This window comes from Catharus ustulatus, chromosome 12 (assembly GCF_009819885.2).
Source record: "Catharus ustulatus isolate bCatUst1 chromosome 12, bCatUst1.pri.v2, whole genome shotgun sequence".
Lineage (NCBI taxonomy): Eukaryota > Metazoa > Chordata > Aves > Passeriformes > Turdidae > Catharus > Catharus ustulatus.
This window is the reverse complement of record NC_046232.1, coordinates 12199989-12211859: the sequence shown is the minus strand read 5'-3', so window position 1 is coordinate 12211859 and position 11871 is coordinate 12199989. Positions and strand designations below refer to the sequence as shown.

The 11871-nt window shown below is 49.6% G+C and overlaps 1 protein-coding gene across 1 annotated transcript; it reads right to left on the bottom strand.

Annotated features, from left to right (window-relative positions):
• Positions 1-1913: 1913 nt before the first annotated feature.
• On the bottom strand, positions 1914-6353 carry MEX3B (mex-3 RNA binding family member B). Its single transcript, XM_033071082.2, has 2 exons — positions 5577-6353; positions 1914-4580 (listed from the first exon to the last, which is right to left on the bottom strand). The coding sequence occupies exons 1-2, from the start codon at positions 5833-5835 to the stop codon at positions 3166-3168; spliced, it is 1674 nt and encodes a 557-aa protein (XP_032926973.1). The 5' UTR covers positions 5836-6353; the 3' UTR covers positions 1914-3165.
• Positions 6354-11871: the final 5518 nt, after the last annotated feature.

The following is an 11871-nucleotide window of genomic DNA, read 5'->3' as shown; positions in this document are numbered from 1 at the left end:
CAGACACCCTGGAACACCCTCCCACAGAGAGAGGGGGATGCACCAGCTCTGCCAGCTCTGCCTTGGGTGGGCGATTGCTGCTGAGCCCCCTGCCCTGCCACCACCACGAGGCATCACCTTTGGAAGGCTGGGCAAAAGACACTCATTGGATGACAAAGCAAGAGTAATCCACACTGCAGGCAAAATAATTCCCAAAGAGGAGTGAACACAATGAGTTTTTAAGGCACTACAGCCCATCTTTCCATCTCCAGACAACACGCACATGGAGCATGTAAAGGGGAGAGGCTGAAAAGGCAGCCAGAGCCATGGAGCAAGAGGGGATTGCCTTTGTTTCTGCCACAGCCTGGTAAAGAAACAGCAAGTCCTGCAAAATGACCATGGACAACGGGGCCAGTTGGATTTAGTGACAGGCTCGGCAGCCCAGGCCAGGGCATTCCCCGAGCTGCTGGCCAGGGCTGCTCTCCAGAGGCTGCTCACAGCCATCCACAACACCAACACCAGGGACACAGGCAGGACTGCACATCACGGGGCAGAACAGGAGGAGAGTTCAGGTTTCACTCTTTGTTCATCTTACTCACTTTTCGGTTTCACTAAGCTTGAAAACCAAGCAAAGTGATCAAATTCACTTTTTTATTTATAGCCATTTTCACAACTTTTCCCTGAAAACCCGCACAGGATGTTTACATAGACATGAGAAATTGATTGACGCATCTCGAGAGCATTTCCTAAACACCCATCATCCAGAAAATATACACATGGACTTATAACTGATTTTGCCAAGGGTTTTTTCAGTGTCTGTACCGCTTCTGCATTTAAACACATCTTCTATGCCACTCACTGGATTCTTTTCCACAGCCTTGGGGTGGGGTTTTTTTCCCCCCCAAACAAACCTTCAAGATTTCTGAGATAGATGCAACACTCAGTGAAGGATTTTAACTCTATAAATCAGATGATACCACAACCACAGTTCAATGAAAGAAGCAAAAATCAAATCAAATCAAACAAAGAGATCCCATCATCCCCTGCCGCATCCTCCCTCCTCCCTCTCCCCACCCAAGCAGCAGCTCTGGAGTCCATAAAGGAGATGGGAGCAGAGCAGCTCTGCCCATACCCTGCTAAGCACAAAGTGAAGCAGATGAAATATGTTACGCACTCTGCGTTCGCTGTTTTCACTCACCCACTGAAAAGGGCAATGGCAAGCTCAAAGGGAAGCACTCAGTGATGTGCAGCACCTTCTGCAATCTGCTCTAACACACATCAGCCGTGTTCCCACAGCTCCTGCGGGTCCCGCCGTGTCCGTGGGCTCGGCTGAGCATCCCCTGCCCCAACGCCACTGCGGGCACCAGCAAAGCCCAACCAATGCACACGGCAACACATTCTCGATTCCAACGAGCTTGTCACCGCCAATTAGCCAGCCACGAGTGCCAAATGCCAAGGAGCACTGCAAGCACTCGGGAGGCTCCTGCAGCCCGCTCTGCCCCACAACACCAGGGCTGGGATGCGGTCCTGAGGTCCCTGGGCACGGCAGAGTCAGGAGCCTCCAGCAGCACATGGCAACAAAGGAGCCTCCCCTGCTCCCTCCTGCACTTCCTACCTTTTGTCTGCCAAAAGTAACAATTCACACAAACCCAAGTACTTCTCACGACTAAAAATTAGGAAAAAAATTAGTATTTTGTGCTGTGGCAAACCCCAGCAATATTACACATATTAAAAAAACCCAATTTTTTTTTCCTTAAAAACACGTTAAGGTATGATAGCTGGCAGGATTATTCTGGAAGCCTGCATGAGTTTCAGCAACATTAGCATGACACAGTTTAAACTCCCAACATGTTTCACTGATACAAGCAAGAAACAAAAATTCCAGAAAAAACTCTCAGCACATGAAATCAAATCACCACACACAGTACCTTTTTTCTGTAATATTTTATTTATATAGAAATACTTAAAAAAACATGAAGTAGCACCATTACTTAAGTTTTACTTTTATTATGTAGAACTTTAAATGTCAGAAAAATAAAACTCTTGATACAATTTCAAATCTTGTCTCAGCAAATATAATATTAGTATTTGACCATGAGGTTAAAGGCCCTTTATCATAAAATAAAATATACTTTGTTTTTAAACTTTGCTCAGTAAAGTACATTTAAGCTCAAGTAACATCACCTACATATACATAAACAAGTGGTAAACAAATGTATTAAAATAGAAATACTAAAACTATAGTGGTGCAACAGAATTTTTGTAATTTCCACTGAATTCTATTTATACAAATGTTAGAAAGCTTCAACAGTTCCTTTTGACATATGTTTATACATTTCCATTTTTGTAATAATATAGAATAAAATATGCTTTATATCACTGAATAGAAAATATGCTGGGTGAAGCAGATTTAAAAGATTTTTTTCTGAACCTATAAAATCTCCATCCCAACAGAATACTGTTCAAAGCATTACACATTTTATGGTTTGTAATTCCGTTCACAATTGTGTGATATTAAAATAATACAGTGTTCTTTGCCATAAGGCCATACTAAAATAAAAAAGATTTAACCCAGCTACAAAAAGTTCACTGAACTTAAATTAAAATACTTGTAAACATCTTTGCAATATGAAATATAATTTTTCAAGTCAAAAAAGAATAAAATACTTCAATCTGTATTAATGCAATTTATCTTTAAAACCTTTAAACGTTTTTAATATATATAAGAGATATGTTACAGTTTGTTGGTTTTTTTTTCTTTTTTCTTTTTTAAAGTCTGATAAAGCTGCAGTATCATGGTTTTTCACAGGAACTTCTTGCCCTTTCAAGAACATTCAGAAAAGTATCCACCCATAGATTTAATTATTTTGTAATAAGCATCCTAGAACTACCAGCACGTTTTACTAACAGTCCACACACCATTGTCATCATCATAAGCATCTTCTACTTTCAATTTTTTTTTTCTGTTTTTTTTTTTTTTCTGTTTGTTTGTTTATAAAAAAAGGAGAGTTTTGGAAGCTTCGTATTAAAGTACAGTGTAAAAACTAGCCTAGCACTAGAATGGAGTCGCCCGTTATTATTTATAGCATGCACCCGCTGTCACACCACCCCCCAGCCCTCCCTCGGCCGCAGCCCCCGGCGGGGGCAGCCCCGGCCCCCCGCCCGCGCCCCCGCCCGCCCGGGGGCTCAGGAGAAGATGCGGATGGCCTGGGTGACGGCGCTGTGGCACACGGGGCACTGCGGCTCCGTCTTCTCGCAGATGCGGTTGGCGCACTCCATGCAGAAGAGGTTGTGGCCGCAGGGCACCAGCGCCGCGATCACCTCGCTCTCGAAGCACACCGAGCAGTCGCGGCTGCCCTTCCGCCGCACGCCGGAGGAGGAGCAGGAGGAGCTGGACGAGGAGCTGGAGGAGGAGGAGGAGGAGGCGGAGGAGTCGGAGGGCAGCCCGGGCAGGTGGGCGCCCAGCCCGTTGGCGTAGAGCGGGTAGGAGGCGGCCAGCAGCCGCCCGCCGGGGTCGCTGCGCACCCGGCGCGCCAGCGGGTGCTCGGAGCCGGCCGCGCTGCCGTGCAGGGGCGGGGAGAGCCGCGCCGGGGGCGGGGCGGCGCCGCGCCGGGGGCCGCTCACCAGCAGCGCCAGGTTGGCATTGGCGGGCGCGGCGCCCGGGAAGGCGGCGGCGGCGGCGGGCGAGGGCGCGGGCGAGGGCGGCGCGGCGGGGCCGCGCTCGAACTGCGGCCACAGGAGGGCGGCCCCGGGCGGCGGGGCGGGCGCCAGGTCGAAGCCGGGCGGCGAGTCGAAGGGCAGCTCGGAGCAGCAGTCCGGGGAGGAGAGGACGTCGCCGCCGCCCCCGCCGTACACGTAGCCGTTGGCGCTGTTGTTGTTGTTGTTGCCGTTGTGCGAGAAGCTCAGCGCCGGGCTCGGGGGGCTGTAGTCGGCCAGGCGGGCGCTGCCGCCCCCCCCGGTGCCGCCCCCGAAGTAGGAGTCGGTGGAGGCGCTGCCCAGCGAGCTGGAGCTGTCGTTGCGGTAGTTGCAGAAGGGCTTGCGGCCCGGGGTGGGTGTGATGCTGGGCGGCGTGGGCTTGCTCCAGAGGCTGCCCGTGCCGTTCAGCTCGAAGCCCACGTCCGTGCCGTTGGCGTGGAAGTCGTTCTCGTCCGTCAGCTCGATGATGCCGCCGGTGCGCATGGCGATGTGCGCCTCGATCTCCTCCCGGGCCCGGTCCACGTTCTCTGGCATGCCCGTCACCTCAAAGACCGGCTCCTTGTCCCGGCTCGGGGTCACGATGTACGTGTGCGTCTGCTGCTGGATGCGCTTGATGGTGGCCCCCTTGGGCCCCACGACCAAGCCCACCACGCGATAAGGCACCCGCACCTGGATGGTGGTTTGGCCGGGCAGGTTCGGGGGGCCGGGGACGGTGCCGTTCAGGGCTGTGTTCTTGTTCCGCGAGGCTCGGATCATGGAGAAGTGCTCGGCCGCAGAGATGATCTCCCTGCGGGCCATGGCCACATCTTCCTTTCTGCCCGTCACAACAAAGAGCGGCTCCTCCCCGCGAACCGGGGTCTTGATGTAGGTGTTGGTCTTTGCCCGCAGAGCTTTGATTTTACAACCTGGGAACGAGATGCGGGAGATGGAGGGCGAAGGGGAGGGGAGGAAGGGGAGGTGGTGGGGGAAAACCGGTTACAACCCATTGTTTGGGTGCAGCTAGGGAGGGACAAAAAAAAAAAAAACAACACCCACCCGAAACACACTGCCCCCAACCCCAGGTGATCGCTGGCATCTCGTCCGGGAGCCTCGGTCACGGTGTAAAGTAATGTCAGCCCACAGCCCTGGCACACGCCCAAAGGCATCGCAAGTGGCCACCGACACATCTGCTATGCAAACTGCCCCAAAACTACCAACCTGCAGTTCACAGGGTCGGCAACACAGGGAAAAAAAAATAAAAATGGAGCCACCAAAAAAAAAAAAAAAAAAAAAAAAGCAAAAAAAAAAAAAGCAAGCGTGCAGGAAAACTGCACCGCCAGAAGAAAAAAAAAAATAAAATAAAATGCAAGCAGCCCTCACAAATCAACACACCCGCCAGTCCACATTCCTGCTCAGCACTTTCCTTTTTCCTTTTGGAAAAATAAAATCAGTTCTTAAGGTGAGGAGCAGAGGCTGTACCGAATGAGCCATATTCCCCACTGCGGATGCTTTATTCCAGCCCCATTGTTCCACTTCTCCACTCCATTTCTCTTCCTTAAAAATAATCCACGATTTCTAACTTTGGGGTGGTGGGGGGGGAGAAATCACCGAGGCTCCCATTTTCCTCCCGTTTCCTCTTGCAAATCTTAACTTTTTGCAGCCGGAGGAAAAGCCAGATTTTTATTATTTTCGTGATTTTTCCCCAACCCGGCAGCTGAAAGCGCATCTCAAAACTGATGCATAACACTCCTCGGAAACATCACGTCTGCTGCTGCACTTTCTTTGTCTGGGGGAAGCCGGCACTGGCCACCGCCGCACGGCTGCAGCGTTCCTGGGAATGGCCAGTGTCGCATCTGAGCCGCCCGCCCGGCAGCGCGGAGGGGAGACCCGCGCCCCCACACCCCCTGCATGCAGGCACCCACCTTGTCTCCCCACTATCTCCGCGACATGTTCCGAGCTGGGCACCGGGACGCATTCAGTCATGTTCACGCTCTTTTTCCGAGGCTCGTTGTCGTAAATGGAGCCCGTCTCGTCGTTGTCCAGCCCCAGCAGGGAGAGCTGATCCAGGGCGATCTGAAGGGCTCTTTGGTCATCCAGGGTCTCTCCCCCGCCACCACCACCACCACCGCCGCCGCCGCCGCTCCCGTTCCTCTCCATGTCTGCAAAAAGCGAGCTGGGCATAGTCCCTGTGTGTGGTGCACCCTCCGCCTGCGCTCGGCTCAGTAGTAAGAGATCAGACACAAAGGAGAACCCAAGGCAGATGGCCAGCAGGAGAGAAGGAAAGGGAGGGTGGGCGACTGCTGGAGACCGGGGAATTGTTGCCTTTTGCTTGTATATTTTGTATCTTTTTTTGCTTTTTTTTTTCCTCCTCTCAGTGCAATCCGGTTTATAAGATGTTCTCAGGACCCCCCCCACGACTCCCCCCCCGAGGTTTTTTTTTCGGTTGGCTTTTTTTTTTTCCTTTTTTTTTTTTTGTCGGCTGGGGGTGGGGTGGGGGGGGTGGGAAGAGGATAAGCGAGAGGAGCTCCGATGGCTTCCCCCCCTCGAGTTCCTCGCCGGCCACAATGCCAAGCGGCGGCAGCGTTTCTTTAAGGAGCCCCTCCCAGGCTCCACTCCACTCACTCAGCGTTTTTTTTTTTCCTGCTCTCCCCTCCTCTGTCTGAGGCTCTGCTGCAGCCAGACGGCTCTGGAGAGGCGGGCGGGCGCGGGGCGGGGAGCGGGGGCCGCGCCGGGCGCCGCAGCGTAAGCGCCGCTCGCTGTCACCGCGCGCCGCCGCCGCGCGCCGCGATTGGCCGGGGCGGCGCGGAGGGGCCGGCGCTGCCCCCCCGGCCCGGCCCGGCCCGGCCCGGCCCGGCCCCGCTCTTTGTTGTCGGCTGCCGAACAATGCCGGGCCCCGGCCCGCCGGCCGCCGCTCCCCCCGCCCCGCGCCCCCGAGCGCGCGCCGCCAGCCCCACCTGAGCGCCGGCGGAGGGGGCTGCGCTTGGGGTGCGTTTTTGCGGCGGACGCGGGGGGGGTGGGTTAGGGTGTGGGGGTGGTGCCCCTCGTGCGCCGCCGGGCTCGGCAGCGGCAGCGCCGCAGAGCCCCCCGGCACCGCCCCCGCACCGGCCCCGACCCCGCGCCGGCAGCGCCGCCGCCCCTTCACCGGCCCCGCGGGCGGCGGCCGCGGGCGCGCGGAACCCCCCGCCGGCTCCCGCGCGGCCCCGCCCGGCGCGCGCCCCGCGCCTGCGCGCCCCTCCCTCCCCGCTGCCGCCCTCCCTCCCCGGAGCGCGCAGTGCGCCCGCGCGGGGCCGCGGCGGGGCGGGGCCGGCCCCTCACGGCTCTGCCCGGCCCCTCACGGCTCTGCCCGGCCCCTCCACCCGCTCCGCCTGTCCCTCGGCTCGGCCCGGCCCGGCCCCTCCGCCCGCCCGGTGGCCCCGGGCGCGGGGTGAGGCCGTGACCCGAGCGCAGCCCGGTCCCGGTGCCGGCCCGCAGCCCCAGCTCCCCGCGTTTCTGCTCATCAAGAGCCGGGAGGGTGGGCACGCCTCCCGCACAGCTGCCCCAGCGCAGTGTCTCCAGCATCTTACACCCCTCTGCTAAACCACTAGAAAATAAATCACCTCTGCCACTTCCTTGGACCTCGTATGACCAAATTACTTTCGTTCACCTTACCACCACAGGACCCTTCAACCAGTCAAAGTGTTTTATTAGTCAAGTGCTCTGTCACAAAGACCTCCCTTCATGGGAGGATTAGACTCGAAAGTGTCCTCTCCATTGTCATAAAAACACATTTGATTTCTCTGGCTCTTTTCCGTGTGTCTATAAGCATCCATACTCAGTCCTTGCCAGCTGTCAGGTACAAAACATTGACTTTTTCAGAGTAATTATATAATAAGCAATTGTTTCCCAGTATCAGGTGTGACAGGGACAGACGTTTACAAGTGCACCCAGATCTGTTTAGCCAGCTGCCTGTACAAACAAGTGTAACAAGTCACAGGTAATTGTTTACAAGCAGCGTTTATTACAAATTACTGTCACTTCATCAGGATGTTTGAGTGTTGTATAACAAAGCTCCAGTGGATTGTTTTCTAGCAAGGGTACATGCTGGTGATGTGCTTTCCTAAGAGCTGAGCTTGTCCCATCAGCTAAGGAAACTGAAGATTTGTATTTAAAAGATTATTGATTCTACAGATTTACTTCCATAGGCAGCAGTGCTGGTTTCCATAGCATAAACGAGATGTTATTTATAAGTGCTCAAGGATCCATAAGACTCATAACAAGAAAATAATACTCTTTGTTATTAAATAAAATATTTTTAAAAGTCTGCCTCTTTGCAATCTTTTTAATTCAAGGAATTTGTGAGACAGAAGATCACTGTACCCATTTACCAGACAGGGGCAGAACAGGGCAGAGATGAGATGAGGGAAAGACACATCAGTGTAGAGAATTAGTGTTGCTGGAGTCCAACAGTGAGAGTCATAAATACTGAAAAGCAAAGATATGAGGAGAGAGAGTGGTTGGGTTGTGCTTGGATTTTACCTGTTCTTTGTTTTGTTTCTTCACCTGACTTATCTATTTTTTTCTCCTTTACCCTTCCTACCCCGTCTGCTTAAACTGATCACTGTACTGAACAAGGAGGAAAAGGGAAACAAGTTATCTTTAGGTTTATGTTCCTCTATAGAAAAAAATTTCCCAAAGCAGGATTCCAGGCTGAGCTGGCTTTATTTTTAATGTTAAGCTAGGAGCTCTAATGAAAAATGCTTAAAATGCATTTCAGAATGAGCACAACACTTCCAGGGCGCAGGGGGAGAAGATGCATGTTTGGGAAACTAAACCTGTTCCAAGAGCCCCATGAATCCTATAGAATGCTCCAACGTCTCAAGCACTATTACTTTTTAACTATTTTGGAAGGCATTTAAGAGAAAACTACAGGGAATGATAACAATTAAAAAGTTATACTGATGTACCTTAAAACCCCCATGCACCACCAGCACAGCCCCCGGGGAGCACAGCAGCATGTTCATATGGCAACAAGCAACCTGCACCAGATTTGTACACATCTACTCCCTCCACAAAAGTATTGCTTCAGAATAACTTAATCAGGTCTAAATTAAAGTGTTATCTATCTACAGAACGCCTTTCGTTCCATAAAACCTTGAAACATGAACAGAATTAAACTCCATCTCTGGGGGAGAGACCAACCATCTACCTAGCAATTTACAGCAACTTAACAAAAGCAGGAAGGGAGGATATATTACAGGCAAATACAGGACTCATTGCAGGAGGAGTGTAATTCTCAGTCCTTTTAGTTTCTCTCTGTTATCATTTCCCATTTGTGACAGAAGTAATAAAACTTCCTTCCTCCAACCTTTATTTAATTAAAGTGTGAGGTCTTTGGGGCAGTGAGCTTACTGTGTGTATATATACAGCACCTAGCATGAGGAGGTCATGAATTCATCTCAGACCTTTAAATACTCCTCTCAATACAAAGCATTAACAATAATAAGAATAGGATATAATTTTCATTTAGAATAGATGAGTCTTCTGTTTTCCATTATCACAAAGAATAAATTACATGCATCTCAGGGAATAATTAGATTAAGGGTTAAGGGAAAGTATTTCATACCAGAGACTTGTAATTGCTCTGTTCTGGTTTTTACACCTAAGGACACTGCTGTCCACTGTTACAGCATTTACTCAAAATTCCTATTTCCTATAACATCGCAAAATAATGTCCCAAATCCCACAGGCCAGCTCATCAGTAAGTGTAGGGGTATGGTTTATTCTGAGGCAATGCATGTGATTACTGTGATAACATACCCAAATTAACCTTTTGCATGTGCAATAAACTGCAATTAGCAATCTGCAGACAAATGACAAGTTCCTTCGTTTCCTGTAATATGCAGCAATACACAAGCCAGATTTCCTATTGAATCCCATATTAACCTACATTCGCTGGCAGTGAAATCTCAGAGCACCGTGTCAGAATTTATCATCTTTCAATGATGTTAGCTCCACCTCTTGACAGATCTAGACAAGATGTTTATAAACAACTCATCCATAATCTGACCAATTTCAGCTGAAGATGTTTATCATTTTTTCACCACTTGTTCCAGCCACTTTGAATGTTTTTACTAAGGGATGGGCCAAGCTCTCAAAACAGTATGGTTGTGTTAATAAACGACAAGAAATAAAATGGAGATTGAGCAGTGAGTGGCTTTGTGATGCCTCTCTGAGCTGGTAGCAGGCTCAGGGGTAGGGAAGCTGCAGAAGTGCCTCTTTCCCTTGTGATGAAGAATGTCACATCAAAAAATACAAAGCGGGAAGATGATGTTTCCACATGCACTTTCATCCCCATAATTCCACACCTCTCCCTGTTACAGAATTCATTTGCAAAATATTTTTTTAAAAACAAAGATCTTCTGGGACAAGTTGTGAAAAGCAGTTTTGCTGCAAACCAGAAAAAGTCTCGCACCTTTAACAGTCACCATCAGTCTCTGAAAATGTCGATACAATACCGTAAACCCGAACCAGTTCTAGCAGCTTAATAAAGTGCTGGTTCCAGTATAATAAGACAAAAAATATTTTTGTAATAGGCATCACATAACTGCACTTCCTTCATATGCCTTTGCTGGTAGTGTGACATGAGTGATGAGCGTGTGCATGCATGGAGGGAATGAACTGCCTCATAAGAATGCAGTTTTGTTTAACATGAGCAATGGAAGGGAATTCAAAAAGCATAAAGATGCCTTTGTAATAAATCAGAACTAACCAGCCAGATCACCTGCCCACTTTAAGTCTCCCCACCAGGGCTGTGAGTGGCCTCCGTCAGTTATTGTTCCGCCCTGACTCTCGCTGGTGAGCCAGGGTTATCGCACGGTGTATCTGAATTAAGTGGTGTTTAACAGCTGTGCCAAAGAGATTTTAAAATGAAAATCCCTTCTGCCTCTCCTTGGCTCTCACAGACGTGTTTGGAGTTCATCCTTGCCGTTGCCCCCGCAAGCAGCTCTCCTTCTCTCCCTGTCTCTCAGTGGAGCGCTCCCTGCTCCCGGCTGCGGGATTGGAGCTCTTTGTTACCATGGCCCGTGGGCCAGCGCTGCCTCTGCCATGCACCTACTGCACTTGTGGGCACTGTCTGTTCCACTGGGGCTGAGTTAAAAAAAAAAATAATAAATGATTTATATCTGTGTGTTTAGACTGAGCTAGATAACTCTTGGATCTGTGAGGTACCTCATAACCTTGAGTCTTTTTTAATCAGTTTTAATCTCTGAAATAGTAAATTATAATTAAAATTTAATATAACTTTAATCTCTCAAATAGTTAATTATAATTATGGTCATAAAACATGCACAACCTTTGCTTCCTCTCTCCTCCATCCCTCACCTCCTACTCAGAGCTGCTACATGAACAAAGAGAAAATAATTGTCCCTTTAATGGTAATTGTTTATAAACTCCTTTTCACAGAGACTCTGTTTATATACAGTGCCTAGGCAAAAACCAGGCACAAGCGCAATGCTCACAATAAACGAGTGAATAATACATCCCTGACCATAATTCCAGCGCTCTCCAACAAAAGAATATCTAATTCCTGTCACAGAATTGCCTTGTAGGTTGAAGTTCAGCATATAAATACACATGGGAAAAGATTAGATTTTAATTGATAAGTATTAATCATCATTCACTGCTGTCTCTGCAGGAAGCCCCGTGTTAAAACATCTAGTTAATATAGAGTATAATGGATAACCTTGAGGCAGAAGCTCTTGCATCTGTCTCTATCCAAGAAAAAATGTCAACATCAGCCTTTGTTGTAGCAAAATACCCTGACATCTGAATGGAGTAGCTGCTGCTGGAAAATTGACTGCCCCCAGTGCAATCCTTCCTAAATGTGGGTCCAGTGCTTAACCTAGAGATGAGGCCAAATTAAAAATCTTTATCTGAGCACACCTGTACTTAGGAATATTTGAAATCTGGTCTGGGTCAGAATGCTGTGTTTGTGGTGCACCTCCTCCTCTCTGAACAAACACATTTCTCATGTGATGCTCTCACTGCAACCACAAAGCATTAGCACTCACAAGAGCATCATTGAAGATACTCAGGCTGTTCATTGAGAACAAAGCCATTAATGATTAATACCATGGTTGGAGAAAATGTAGCAGTATTTCTTGGCAGCTGAAATGTGGCAATGTCTGTCCTACATGCAAAAGACTCACAAATACCTTCAGCTCCTCTTACATAAAATCG